The 15,338-nt window shown below is 44.7% G+C and overlaps 1 protein-coding gene across 4 annotated transcripts in view; it reads right to left on the bottom strand.

Annotated features, from left to right (window-relative positions):
- Positions 1–6,086: 6,086 nt before the first annotated feature.
- Positions 6,087–15,338, bottom strand: part of LOC139413376 (CREB3 regulatory factor-like) — an 18,162-nt gene continuing 8,910 nt past the window's right edge. For 3 of the 4 annotated variants that reach the window (XM_071160672.1, XM_071160702.1, XM_071160682.1), the window contains 2 exons: positions 10,350–10,475; positions 8,937–10,217 (listed from right to left, as the gene is read on the bottom strand). In XM_071160672.1, coding sequence (XP_071016773.1) covers positions 10,099–10,217; positions 10,350–10,475 — 245 coding nt within the window. In that variant the 3' untranslated portion in view covers positions 8,937–10,098. Of the gene's footprint in view, positions 10,218–10,349; positions 10,476–15,338 lie in introns of all 4 variants that reach the window. The other variant, XM_071160691.1, reaches the window with a different exon arrangement.

The raw sequence follows: 15,338 nt of genomic DNA, 5'->3' as shown, positions 1-15,338 counted from the left end.
ACTCACCAGCAGCAAGAGCGACCTCATTGATGTATACAGAGAAGAGAGTCGGTCCAAGAATTGAACCCTGTGGCACCCCCATAGAGACTGCCAGAGGTCCGGACAACAGACCCTCCGATTTGACACACTGAACTCTATCAGAGAAGTAGTTGGTGAACCAGGCGAGGCAATCATTTGAGAAACCAAGGCTGTTGAGTCTGCCGATGAGGATGTGGTGATTGACAGAGTCGAAAGCCTTGGCCAGATCAATGAATACGGCTGCACAGTAATGTTTCTTATCGATGGCGGTTAAGATATCGTTTAGGACCTTGAGCGTGGCTGAGGTGCACCCATGACCAGCTCTGAAACCAGATTGCATAGCAGAGAAGGTATGGTGAGATTCAAAATGGTTGGTAATCTGTTTGTTGACTTGGCTTTCGAAGACCTTAGAAAGGCATGGTAGGATAGATATAGGTCTGTAGCAGTTTGGGTCAAGAGTTTCCCCCCCTTTGAAGAGGGGGATGACCGCAGCTGCTTTCCAATCTTTGGGAATCTCAGACGACACGAAAGAGAGGTTGAACAGGCTAGTAATAGGGGTGGCAACAATTTCAGCAGATAATTTTAGAAAGAAAGGGTCCAGATTGTCTAGCCCGGCTGATTTGTAGGGGTCCAGATTTTGCAGCTCTTTCAGAACATCAGCTGAATGGATTTGGGAGAAGGAGAAATGGGGAAGGCTTGGGCGAGTTGCTGTTGGGGGTGCAGTGCTGTTGACAGGGGTAGGAGTAGCCAGGTGGAAAGCATGGCCAGCAGTAGAAAAATGCTTATTGAAATTTTCAATTATGGTGGATTTATCAGTGGTGACAGTGTTTCCTATCTTCAGTGCAGTGGGCAGCTGGGAGGAGGTGTTCTTATTCTCCATGGACTTTACAGTGTCCCAGAACTTTTTTGAGTTAGTGTTGCAAGAAGCAAATTTCTGCTTGAAAAAGCTAGCCTTGGCTTTTCTAACTGCCTGTGTATAATGGTTTCTAGCTTCCCTGAACAGCTGCATATCACGGGGGCTGTTCGATGCTAATGCAGAACGCCATAGGATGTTTTTGTGTTGGTTAAGGGCAGTCAGGTCTGGGGAGAACCAAGGGCTATATCTGTTCCTGGTTCTAAATTTCTTGAATGGGGCATGTTTATTTAAGATGGTTAGGAAGGCATTTTTAAAAAATATCCAGGCATCCTCTACTGACGGGATGAGGTCAATATCCTTCCAGGATACCCCGGCCAGGTCGATTAGAAAGGCCTGCTCGCTGAAGTGTTTCAGGGAGCGTTTTACAGTGATGAGAGGAGGTCGTTTGACCGCTGACCCATTACGGATGCAGGCAATGAGGCAGTGATCGCTGAGATCTTGGTTGAAGACAGCAGAGGTGTATTTAGAGGGGAAGTTGGTTAGGATGATATCTATGAGTGTGCCCATGTTTAAGGCTTTGGGGAGGTACCTGGTAGGTTCATTGATAATTCGTGTGAGATTGAGGGCATCAAGTTTAGATTGTAGGATGGCTGGGGTGTTAAGCATGTTCCAGTTTAGGTCGCCTAGCAGCACGAGCTCTGAAGATAGATGGGGGGCAATCAGTTCACATATGGTGTCCAGAGCACAGCTGGGGGCAGAGGGTGGTCTATAGCAGGCGGCAACGGTGAGAGACTTGTTTTTAGAGAGGTGGATTTTTAAAAGTAGAAGTTCAAATTGTTTGGGTACAGACCTGGATAGTAGGACAGAACTCTGCAGGCTATCTTTGCAGTAGATTGCAACACTGCCCCCTTTGGCAGTTCTATCTTGTCTGAAAATGTTGTAGTTTGGAATTAAAATGTCTGAATTTTTGGTGGTCTTCCTAAGCCATGCATGAAACCAAGGCTATTACGGTTACAGAAGTCGTCAAAAGAGAGCGCCTGGGGAATAGGAGTGGAGCTAGGCACTGCAGGGCCTGGATTCACCTCTACATCGCCAGAGGAACATAGGAGGAGTAGAATAAGGGTGCGGCTAAAAGCAGTAAGAATTGGTCGTCTAGAACGTCTGGAACAGAGAGTAAAAAGAGGTTTCTGGGGGCGATAAAATAGCATCAAGGTATAATGTACAGACAAAGGTAAGGTAGGATGTGAATACAGTGGAGGTAAACCTAGGTATTGAGTGATGAAGAGAGAGATATTGTCTCTAGAAACATCATTGAAACCAGGAGATGTCATTGCATGTGTGGGTGGTGGAACTAATAGGTTGGATAAGGTATAGTGAGCAGGACTAGAGGCTCTACAGTGAAATAAGCCAATAAACACTAACCAGAACAGCAATGGACAAGACATATTGACATTAAGGAGAGGCATGCTTATTTGAGTGATCAAAAGGGTCCAGTGAGTGGAGAGGTTGGTTGAGGGTCACGGTGATTTAGACAGCTAGCCAGGCCATCGGTAGCAAGCTAGCATAGGATGGAGTCTGTTGTTAGCCACCTCTTGCGTTCGGTCAGTAGATTAGTGGGGTTCCGTGTGGTAGAGGGGATTAATCCAAATCACACAACAACAACAAAAATAAGAACAATAGATATAGGCAGTGAAACGGGTCCGGATAGGTGACTGCAGCCCAGGAGTGAATGATGGAACTCAGGAGTGATTGACGGAGCTGGCTAGCACCGGAACAATCGATGTTTGCTCCGGAATCGACGGAAGCCGACTGTCACACGGATAGCAGCTAGCATAGGATGGAGTCTGTTGTTAGCCACCTCTTGCGTTCGGTCAGTAGATTAGTGGGGTTCCGTGTGGTAGAGGGGATTAATCCAAATCACACAACAACAACAAAAATAAGAACAATAGATATAGTTATAGAGGCCCGAGAAGAAAACATAATAATAATAAAAATAAATAAATTGTCCGATTGTCTATTCAGATAGCAGCCGGTAAGACAGCTAACGGTTAGCGGGCCGCAGATGGGCGTTCAGGTAACGTCGCGACGGAGGAGCCAGCCGGATCTCCTTCAGGTAGATAACGTCGGCAGTCCAGTTGTGAAGGCCCGGTGGGGCTCCGCGTAGGCAGTGAAACGGGTCCGGATAGGTGACTGCAGCCCAGGAGTGAATGATGGAACTCAGGAGTGATTGACGGAGCTGGCTAGCACCGGAACAATCGATGTTTGCTCCGGAATCGACGGAAGCCGACTGTCACACGGATAGCAGCTAGCTAGCTGTGAGATCCGGTATGAATGTCCAGAGAGCAGTTGAAATCCAGGGACATGGAGAGAAAAATTGGTCCGGTATGTTCCGTTCCGAGCCGCGCTGCGCCGTACAAAACTGGCGATAGATTTTCGATAGATTTTCGAGCTAAAGGATAGCTGATGACCACAAACCGTGGTTAGCTGAATACTAACGATTTGCCAGTAAAGAAGCTAACTAGCTTCTGATTAGCTTCTGGATTAGCTTCTGGGCTAGCTCCTGGCTAGCTTCTGGCTAGTTTCTGGCTAGCTTCTTGGAGTTTCTGGCTAGCTTCTTGGAGGATTACAGATCTGAGGTAAATAATACTTTTTTATAAATATAAATTGGTGAGGCTGGTTGCAGGAGAGTGTTTAGAAGATGAGTTGATGGAAAATAAAAATAAAATGTATGTGAAAAAAGTTGTAAATATATATATATATATACAGGACACGACAAGACGAGGACAAAAGACGTCTGAACTGCTATGCGATCTTGGAGTACATATAACAAACAGTGGGGGGAAAAAAGTAATTGTGTAATTGCACCAATTGTGCAAGTTCTCCCACTTAAAAAGATGAGAGGCCTGTAATTTTCATCATAGGTACACTTCAACTATGACATACAACATTGGAAAAAAACATTGTAGGATTTTTAATGAATTTATTTTCAAATTCATAGTTGAAGGGCTCAGAACAGAAAAGAGAGAGACGAAAGGCGGATATTTGACCTTTTCTTCATGGCCTTGAAGTTCTGAAGAGGAATAGAATAGTAGATTAGTCATCAAATCAAATGTATTTATATAGCCCTTCTTACATCAGCTGAAATATCAAAGTGCTGTACAGAAACCCAGCCTAAAACCCCAAACAGCAAGCAATGCAGGTGTAGAAGCACTACAATGCAGGTGTAGTCATCATACCATCAATTATTATTTTAATGATTTTACAATCTACCTGTACATTGGAGAGAGTGAGAAGTTCTTACCTGGAGGAACAAGATGTCGTCTTCTATGGCTCTGATTGTGTCTGAAAGGGATGATATCTCTCTGCTCATCTCTCCATCATCAACTGACTCTTCTGCTCCTCTTTCTCCTTCAGTGCAGCTATCTTGGCCTCCTCTTCCTCCTTCAGTGCAGCTATCTTGGCCTCCTCTTCCTCTTTTAATGCAGCTATCTTGGCCTCCTCTTCCTCTTTTAATGCAGCTATCTTGGCCTCCTCTTCCTCCTTCAGTGCAGCTATCTTGGCCTCTTCCTCTTTTACTGCAGCTATCTTGGTCTCCTCTTCCTCTCGTAGAAACTGGTGAAGCTTCTCAAACTCCTCGTTAATCTGCTTGTCTGTGTGCTGGGCTTGGCTCTGGAGGCATTGGGAGGAAGAGGTCTAATATCTCATAGTATTCATACAGGGTTATTATTGTACCAGAAAACTGTTAGTGAATATACATGCAGATCCTGACACGTGACACCACATCTTTCCTAAAGTAACAGGATCTAATACCGAACAGAACAAGAACATCTGTAATTGAACAATGAACCCTGAACAATGTATGCAGTACTGACCTTAATGTGCTCTGCTGTTTTTATTAAAGACCTTCACCTTCTCCTGTAAGATCTCCAAAGATCTCTGGAGTTCCTCCTGGAATGAAACAGAACTTCATTGAGGACACCCTATCTAGACTTGAGAGAACATCTGAACACCACAAGTCTATCACTGCAGCCTAATTTTCAGTCAATCAAAAGTTCAAATCTCATTGTTTATACCATTGCTCTATCACAGATTTCCAAATGGTCTTTCTCTTACCTTATGATCCTGTACAGCCTCATCTATGGGGACACAGTCATGAGATGTATGTTTATTTGATGCCTGACACACCAAGTAGACAGGCTGTTTATCCTCCAGACAGAAGAGCTAGAGTTTCTCACAACGTACACTGCAGAGCACCTTAGACCCTGCTGAAGCGCTCTGACTTCTCTCCTGTAATTATTATAATATATATATTTTTTTGTAAATTTAACAAGGCAAGTCAGTTAAGAACAAATTCTTATTTACAATGACGGCCTACACCGGCCAAACCAGGACGACACTGGGCCAATTGTGCGCCACCCAAGGGACTCCCAAACACAGCCGGTTGTGATACAGCCTGGAATCAAACCAGGGTGTCTGTAGTGATGCCTGTAGCACTGAGATGCAGTGCCTCAGACCGCTATGCCTCTCAGGAGCCCCAAAAGGCCTCACACACAGGTTCATTAGAGCCAAGTTACATGGAGGTTCAGACATCGGACATCTCCTACAAACTGGACTTCCTGGGATACTTTCTCAGAACAGCATTCCCGTACAGGCCTCACTGAAGCTGTGGCTACACGACAGTAGGGCAGGATTTTTGCCGCAGCATACAGGACAGGAGAGATCCTCCTCTGGTTAACACGATCTCTAAGCCATTTTCACTCCCTGTCCTGGAATAACTTTTAACAACTTTCTTTCTTAAATGGGCACTTCCCCCAAAAGTTAAGCCGCACTTGGAGAACCTTTTGTTTTTAATTTTTGATGGTATATTAATATCTCTAACCAAAGATATCTCAAGATATTTCAATACCTCGAACCAAATCCCAGAGTTGTGTTGTTGATCCAACAGAGCTGAACTCTAGAAAACTGAATGTTACAGCATTGAGCTACACTTTACCCTCAACAGGCGATTCAGAAGTGCAGGTTTACAGAAAACTAGGAGTCTGGTTAGACAGGTAAGTTGTGTGTGTGTGTGTGTCTGTCTGTGTAGTTTTGCTGTGTGTACAGACTAATAGCTCATTTACACAAAATTGTTATTTATGGACCCACCCATTGATTATTTCAATTAAGATGGACGCACATTGTTCATAGAATAAATTCATCAATTCACACTTGGCATTTTAAGAATATAGATTTTTATTGACATAGCAGCAGCTTCAAGATAGCAAAATCTACATTTAAACAGACTGAACGGACTGAACAGACTGAACAGACTGAACGGACTGAACAGACTGACCAGACTGAACAGACTGACCAGACTGAACGGACTGAACAGACTGACCAGACTGAACGGACTGAACAGACTGAACGGACTGAACAGACTGACCAGACTGAACGGACTGAACGGACTGAACGGACTGAACGGACTGAACGGACTGAACAGACTGAACAGACTGAACGGACTGAACGGACTGAACGGACTGAACGGACTATGTGTTTCTATGACACTTTTTTTGTGTTTCTCTTTTTCATGCACAGTCCCAGAGCTAATAAATGTTTCATACATGTTGATAAAGGGTTAATAACACATTACAAATGGCTTATTACATGTTAACTACTGCAAGATCAGATGAATAGGTTAAGGCTTAAGTAAGACTGGGAATAAGTATTCTAGCAGATAACTCGACAATACACAGCTTTCTGGAACGACTGCATCTGGTCTGCTGAGGCCTATAACTAGTCTGCTGAGGCCTATAACTGGTCTGCTGAGGCCTATAACTGGTCTGCTGAGGCCTATAACTAGTCTGCTGAGGCCTATAACTGGTCTGCTGAGGCCTATAACTGGTCTGCTGAGGCCTATAACTGGTCTGCTGAGGCCTATAACTAGTCTGCTGAAGCCTATAACTAGTCTGCTGAGGCCTATAACTAGTCTGCTGAGGCCTATAACTAGTCTGCTGAGGCCTATAACTAGTCTGCTGAGGCCTATAACTAGTCTGCTGAGGCCTATAACTAGTCTGCTGAGGCCTATAACTAGTCTGCTGAGGCCTATAACTAGTCTGCTGAGGCCTATAACTAGTATGCTGAGGCCTATAACTAGTCTGCTGAGACCTATAACTAGTCTGCTGAGGCCTATAACTAGTCTGCTGAGGCCTATAACTGGTCTGCTAAGTTCTATAACTGGTCTGCTGAGGCCTATAACTAGTCTGCTGAGGCATATAACTAGTCTGCTGAGGCCTATAACTGGTCTGCTAAGTTCTATAACTGGTCTGCTGAGGCCTATAACTGGTCTGCTGAGGCATATAACTAGTCTGCTGAGGCCTATAACTGGTCTGCTGAGGCCTATAACTAGTCTGCTGAGGCCTATAACTGGTCTGCTGAGGCATATAACTAGTCTGCTGAGGCCTATAACTAGTCTGCTGAGGCCTATAACTGGTCTGCTGAGGCATATAACTAGTCTGCTGAGGCCTATAACTGGTCTGCTGAGGCATATAACTAGTCTGCTGAGGCCTATAACTGGTCTGCTGAGGCCTATAACTAGTCTGCTAAGTTCTATAACTGGTCTGCTGAGGCCTATAACTGGTCTGCTGAGGCCTATAACTGGTCTGCTGAGGCCTATAACTGGTCTGCTGAGGCCTATAACTAGTCTGCTGAGGCCTATAACTGGTCTGCTGAGAGCTATAACTGTTCTGCTGAGGCCTATAACTGGTATGTTAAGGCCTGGTCTGTTAAGCCCTATAACTGGTCTGTTAAGGCCTGGTCTGTTAAGGCTGATAACTGGTCTGTTAAGGCCTATAACTGGTCTGTTAAGGCCTGGTCTGTTAAGGCCTGGTCTGTTAAGGCCGATTACTGGTCTGTTAAGGCCTGGTCTGTTAAGGCCTGGTCTGTTAAGGCCGATTACTGGTCTGTTAAGGCCTGGGCTTTTAAGTCCTGGTCTGTTAAGGCCTATAACTGGTCTGTTAAGTCCTGGTCTGTTAAGGCCTATAACTGGTCTGTTAAGTCCTGGTCTGTCAAGGCCTATAACTGGTCTGTTAAGTCCTGGTCTGTTAAGGCCTATAACTGGTCTGTTAAGTCCTGGTCTGTTAAGGCCTATAACTGGTATGTTAAGACCTGGTCTGTTAAGGCCTATAACTGGTATGTTAAGGCCTGGTCTGTTAAGGCCTGGTCTGTTAAGGCCTGGTCTGTTAAGGCCTGGTCTGTTACGGCCTATAACTCCATACATGTTCATTTCCCAGACAAATCTTTTCCCTTGATCATGATATACAGCACTTCTTCAAAATCTATAAATTCAATAAATGTGCAAACTTCTCAATTATTAGTTATGATCATCTATATGACATGTTATTTTTTTGTATCACTTCTTTTCGTGTGTGTGTTTGTGCACGCATGTTAAGACATAATACTTTTATGAGCAGTTCCATTATTGTTGGGGATTAATTGAGGATATGGTCACTCGTCCATCCAATTGAGGATATGGTCACTCGTCCATCCAATTGAGGATTATTGCCAAGATCTGTGGCCAGGCAGTTCATGACCCCTGCTGTGTCAGTAATATACTGAAGCAGGGCCTTGTATTTCTCAATGTGCTCCATCTTTCAAGTAAATAGACTACTGTGCTCCTACATTCAAGTACATGAAGTGCAATGACAGGACTTAGAGTGAAGTAAAGCTCTGGGTCCATATCCATAAAGAGTCCTAGAGTAGGAGTGTCACATCTAGCTAGCTTGACTTAAATGTAAATAAAAGCTGATCTAGGATCAGGTCCCCCCTGTCCAGGTAATCTGATTCATCATGATCTAAAATGATCGTAGATCAGCATTTTAAGATGCTTTATGAATACAGGCCTGGGATTATAGGGACTATACTGACCGAATGGCCACACTACACCTTTCCTCTCAAAAATCACATTGGCCATTTTGCAAATGAGAGAATAGTAAACGTTCAGGTTTGTACGGGAGGGTATTTGTTATCTCTGAATGAGTTGTGTTTTCTATATTCTCAGCAGCACAAAGAGAAGCAGAGAGAGATGTGGTGGTGTGCGTATTAATATATTGCTCTCAAAGACCATTCAAAGGCACAGGCTACAAAAAGCACAGTGGACCTATATAGATGAATCAGATGAAAAATCAGATAGATTAATCAGATATATGAAATATATGAATCAGATTTGAAACCATTGATGTGGATCTCTCTAACAGTTACAGTACTGTGGGTTTAGGACATGGATGGACAACTATGGTAGTCAGGGGTGCAGTGCTGTTCTCTCTTCTCCCTGTGGCACTTAATCACTCATTGCCGAGAGAAGACACGCCTGGGCCCATGTTATAAAAGTGTCTCAGGGAAGGAATGCTGATCTAGGATTAGGTCCCCCCCTGTCCATGTAATCCTATTAATTATGATCTACTGATCCTAGATCAGCACTCCGAGACTCTTATGTGAACATGGGGCCAGGTTTCCCAGGTAGCAGTCCAGTCACTGATTTGCAGGAAGAAAATAAACCAAAAAACACAGGGCCCTCCTGAGGATGGGAGTTTCCCTGGTTTAAGGTTATTTTTATCCTCTACACAGGTTCCTCTGTAGAGAAGTACAGTACATTATGACATCAGTTTTAAAGAAGATCTGTAGAGAAACATAATTTACTTTATAAGGAATGCAGAGACATATAAAACGACCATGCAAGCAGCATTCAGCATCTTTGAGAAGCACTGTGCAACATTCACGTGATGCCAAAGTCCTTCCCCCTGCCTGTCTGTTTATCTATGCACTTTTGGTTTACAGTACGATTCAAAATGGACGTCAAGATAAACAGCTTAGTCATCATGTCCACTGTTATAAGCACCATACTCACTGTCACTCCTCTCCCTGTTCTTCCATTATAGTGTATAACTACGACTAGCTAGCAGCACACAGTGTCCTCCTTTAGGCACGATGGTATATACTATAGTACATAATACAATAGATACACTGGAATTATGCACACTTCCTCCCTCACACACACAATCTTAAACAAACATGCCAGACGTTAATTAATGTTCTGAGACACTCATCAGCTATACTGTAACAGCTAGAGGCACAGCAGATGCTCTCTATCTGTCTGTCTGCCTGCCTGCCTATCCTACCTTCTCTCCATGTTAGAAAGTGCAAAGTGAAGCAAGAAGGGGCGGGATAGTGACTCTGGTGGGGAGAAGAGGTTAGTGGCTAGGGTCTGATGACCCTCCTTCTTCCTTAGTCTCTCTGGTGCTCTGTCCCCCGGCAGGGTTCTTCAAGATCCTCTCCACAAACGCTTTGCCTCGTCCTGCTACACGTGGCCCTGCACACACGCACGCACGCGCACAAATACCCGCAAACACACATCCATACAATTTAACATACTTACATTAAAATACAGTCACACTCACAGGGTCTCATGGCAGTCCAAACAGACTACATACTCACTACTCACCAGCTGATTCCTTCAGAATGTCCTCCAGTCTCTCTCTCAGACATCCTCTCTCTGTGTCTTCCTCTCTGCTCTCCACTCTCTGGCGGATCAGCTCCTTTATCTGCAGCACTGCCCACAACAGGCCATCTGAAGGAATTACACCACCAGAGACATGAAGGATTGACTGAATGAGCTAAAATGGCTGCATACTGGCTAAATTCCCCTGGAAAGTCTCAGTATAAATGAAATCATAAAAATGTATATTTAAAGCACATAAGCTATGTTAAGTGTGAAAAAGGATTGTATGAAGCAGATCATTATCTATAACAGTGTGTTAGGGCCAGTGGAGGTTGGTGCCGTTTAAGATTAGAGAAGTAGATTTTTTTAAATAATCAAGGTGACAGACAGTGACACATTCAATAACACATTGCACACTCTTGCCTGCATCTAGCTGATCTGGGGTGGAATCATTAGTCCAAACAGAACGTTTTGCAACTAAAACAAGAGTTTGTATTGGACAAATTCAGGTAGGTCCTTCCCGTTCCGTTTGCTTCTGTTTAAGACAGAATCGGCAGAATGTATACACCACAGATCATCCGCACACACAGTTCACTTTCATAGCAGACAAATACGGAATCATTGCTAATGCTTGCTGTATAATTCCTTTTTGCATTTACGCGCTCTCCTCTCACATTTTCCCTTCGCTTGTGGACTTCAGTGCACAAATCAAATCAAATCAAATCAAATCAAATCAAATCAAATTTTATTTGTCACATACACATGGTTAGCAGATGTTAATGCGAGTGTAGCGAAATGCTTGTGCTTCTAGTTCCGACAATGCAGTAATAACAAGTAATCTAACTAACAATTCCAAAACTACTGTCTTGTACACAGTGTAAGGGGATAAAGAATATGTACATAAGGATATATGAATGAGTGATGGTACAGAGCAGCATAGGCAAGATACAGTAGATGGTATCGGGTACAGTATGTACAAATGAGATGAGTATGTAAACAAAGTGGCATAGTATAGTATAAAGTGGCTAGTGATACATGTATTACATAAGGATACCGTCGATGATATAGAGTACAGTATATACGTATGCGTATGAGATGAATAATGTAGGGTAAGTAACATTTATATAAGGTAGCATTGTTTAAAGTGGCTAGTGATATATTTACATCATTTCCCATCAATTCCCATTATTAAAGTGGCTGGAGTTGAGTCAGTGTCAGTGTGTTGGCAGCAGCCACTCAGTGTTAGTGGTGGCTGTTTAACAGTCTGATGGCCTTGAGATAGAAGCTGTTTTTCAGTCTCTCGGTCCCAGCTTTGATGCACCTGTACTGACCTCGCCTTCTGGATGATAGCGGGGTGAACAGGCAGTGGCTCGGGTGGTTGATGTCCTTGATGATCTTTATGGCCTTCCTGTGACATCGGGTGGTGTAGGTGTCCTGGAGGGCAGGTAGTTTGCCCCCGGTGATGCGTTGTGCAGACCTCACTACCCTCTGGAGAGCCTTACGGTTGAGGGCGGTGCAGTTGCCATACCAGGCGGTGATACAGCCCGCCAGGATGCTCTCGATTGTGCATCTGTAGAAGTTTGTGAGTGCTTTTGGTGACAAGCCGAATTTCTTCAGCCTCCTGAGGTTGAAGAGGCGCTGCTGCGCCTTCTTCACGATGCTGTCTGTGTGAGTGGACCAATTCAGTTTGTCTGTGATGTGTATGCCGAGGAACTTAAAACTTGCTACCCTCTCCACTACTGTTCCATCGATGTGGATAGGGGGGTGTTCCCTCTGCTGTTTCCTGAAGTCCACAATCATCTCCTTAGTTTTGTTGACGTTGAGTGTGAGGTTGTTTTCCTGACACCACACTCCGAGGGCCCTCACCTCCTCCCTGTAGGCCGTCTCATCGTTGTTGGTAATCAAGCCTACCACTGTTGTGTCGTCCGCAAACTTGATGATTGAGTTGGAGGCGTGCGTGGCCACGCAGTCGTGGGTGAACAGGGAGTACAGGAGAGGGCTCAGAACGCAACCTTGTGGGGCCCCAGTGTTGAGGATCAGCGGGGAGGAGATGTTGTTGCCTACCCTCACCACCTGGGGGCGGCCCGTCAGGAAGTCCAGTACCCAGTTGCACAGGGCGGGGTCGAGACCCAGGGTCTCGAGCTTGATGACGAGCTTGGAGGGTACTATGGTGTTGAATGCCGAGCTGTAGTCGATGAACAGCATTCTCACATAGGTATTCCTCTTGTCCAGATGGGTTAGGGCAGTGTGCAGTGTGGTTGAGATTGCATCGTCTGTGGACCTATTTGGGCGGTAAGCAAATTGGAGTGGGTCTAGGGTGTCAGGTAGGGTGGAGGTGATATGGTCCTTGACTAGTCTCTCAAAGCACTTCATGATGACGGATGTGAGTGCTACGGGGCGGTAGTCATTTAGCTCAGTTACCTTAGCTTTCTTGGGAACAGGAACAATGGTGGCCCTCTTGAAGCATGTGGGAACAGCAGACTGGTATAGGGATTGATTGAATATGTCCGTAAACACACCGGCCAGCTGGTCTGCGCATGCTCTGAGGGCGCGGCTGGGGATGCCATCTGGGCCTGCAGCCTTGCGAGGGTTAACACGTTTAAATGTCTTACTCACCTCGGCTGCAGTGAAGGAGAGACCGCATGTTTTCGTTGCAGGCCGTGTCAGTGGCACTGTATTGTCCTCAAAGCGGGCAAAAAAGTTATTTAGTCTGCCTGGGAGCAAGACATCCTGGTCCGTGACTGGGCTGGGTTTCTTCCTGTAGTCCGTGATTGACTGTAGACCCTGCCACATGCCTCTTGTGTCTGAGCCGTTGAATTGAGATTCTACTTTGTCTCTGTACTGGCGCTTAGCTTGTTTGATAGCCTTGCGGAGGGAATAGCTGCACTGTTTGTATTCGGTCATGTTACCAGACACCTTGCCCTGATTAAAAGCAGTGGTTCGCGCTTTCAGTTTCACACGAATGCTGCCATCAATCCACGGTTTCTGGTTAGGGAATGTTTTAATCGTTGCTATGGGAACGACATCTTCAACGCACGTTCTAATGAACTCGCACACCGAATCAGCGTATTCGTCAATGTTGTTATCTGACGCAATACGAAACATCTCCCAGTCCACGTGATGGAAGCAGTCTTGGAGTGTGGAGTCAGCTTGGTCGGACCAGCGTTGGACAGACCTCAGCGTGGGAGCCTCTTGTTTTAGTTTCTGTCTGTAGGCAGGGATCAACAAAATGGAGTCGTGGTCAGCTTTTCCGAAAGGGGGGCGGGGCAGGGCCTTATATGCGTCGCGGAAGTTAGAGTAACAATGGTCCAAGGTCTTTCCTCCCCTGGTTGCGCAATCGATATGCTGATAAAATTTGGGGAGTCTTGTTTTCAGATTAGCCTTGTTAAAATCCCCAGCTACAATGAATGCAGCCTCCGGATAAATTGTTTCCAGTTTGCAGAGAGTTAAATAAAGTTCGTTCAGAGCCATCGATGTGTCTGCTTGGGGGGGGATATATACGGCTGTGATTATAATCGAAGAGAATTCTCTTGGTAGATAATGCGGTCTACATTTGATTGTGAGGAATTCTAAATCAGGTGAACAGAAGGATTTGAGTTCCTGTATGTTTCTTTCATCGCACCATGTCACGTTAGTCATAAGGCATACGCCCCCGCCCCTCTTTTTACCAGAAAGATGTTTTTTCCTGTCTGCGCGATGCGTGGAGAAACCTGTTGGCTGCACCGCTTCGGATTGCGTCTCTCCAGTAAGCCACGTTTCCGTGAAGCAAAGAACGTTACAGTCTCTGATGTCCCTCTGGAATGCTACCCTTACCCTTACCCACAACACAACAGCTGTCTATGACCAAGCGCAAAAACCTCTCCAAGCCAAACCTTCATACCATAACACTAACCACTAAGCCTACATTGTTGTCGCCATATTAATATTATAGTCAACAAACTAGAACTAACGTGTAAGTAAACCCAGAATCCAATCCCATGTGCACAATCATGCAGTACAGTGTACAGCAAGCTGTTTAGCAGTTACACCAGCGGGCCCCGGTGGCAATAAATTAATAAAACAGAAAGCTTAACCTTGACTTGAAGAGTTGCAGTGTTGGATAGCCTTAGTCTGCTAGTTAACTTAAATAGCATTCCTCTCTGTTTGAATCAGGATGTCGAGTAGGCTAAATTAGCTGCATTAGATAAGTGAAAAGTAAACTAAGAAGAAGGAAAAAAGACAATGAAATATAGCTATCACTCTCTCTCTCTCTGCTGCTACTACTTAATTTGTTAAAAACGGCTTAACTATTGTCTTTCACTCTCTTGGAGTCAACTACTCACCACTGCACTGCAGTGTTAGCTAGCTGTAGCTTATGCTTTCAGTACTAGATTCATTCTTTGTTCCTTTGATTGGATGGACAACATGTCAGTTCATACTGCAAGAGCTCTGATAGGTTGGAGCACGTCCTCCGGAAGTTGTCCTAATTACTGTGTAAGTCTATGGAAGGAGCTGAGAACCATGAGCCTCCTAGGTTTTATATTGAAGTCAATGTACCCAGAGGAGGATGGAAGATAGCTGTCCTCCAGCTACAGCATGGTGCTACCCTACAGAGTGCTGTTGAGGCTACTGTAGACTTACATCGTAACACAGTGTGTTTTAATCAGTTATTTGGTGACGTGAATATATTTAGTATAGTTTTATCTAAAAAGGACAGCTTTTTTAATGTTGAACCATTTTAACTTTTCAGAAATTAATTTAGTAGCATTGCCCTCCCCTTCCTACTCTGAGGAGCCTCCAGTGGTCAGGACCCTGTGGCTTCTGGTTGATTAGGTCACATTTTGAGAATAGCGTGGTCCCATATCTGATTGCTCTGTATTACCAAATCCTAAGACTGCACATACAGATCAAGGACCAGCTAGATTGAGAAAGGATCCTGGCTAGAAACAAAATCTTTCTCTACTTGGTGGATCACCAACAGAACCCATAACAACAGTTTTAGGTGGGTCACTG

This window comes from Oncorhynchus clarkii, chromosome 1, assembly GCF_045791955.1.
Source record: "Oncorhynchus clarkii lewisi isolate Uvic-CL-2024 chromosome 1, UVic_Ocla_1.0, whole genome shotgun sequence".
NCBI classification, from domain to species: domain Eukaryota; kingdom Metazoa; phylum Chordata; class Actinopteri; order Salmoniformes; family Salmonidae; genus Oncorhynchus; species Oncorhynchus clarkii.
This window is presented reverse-complemented; position numbering and strand designations above follow the sequence as displayed.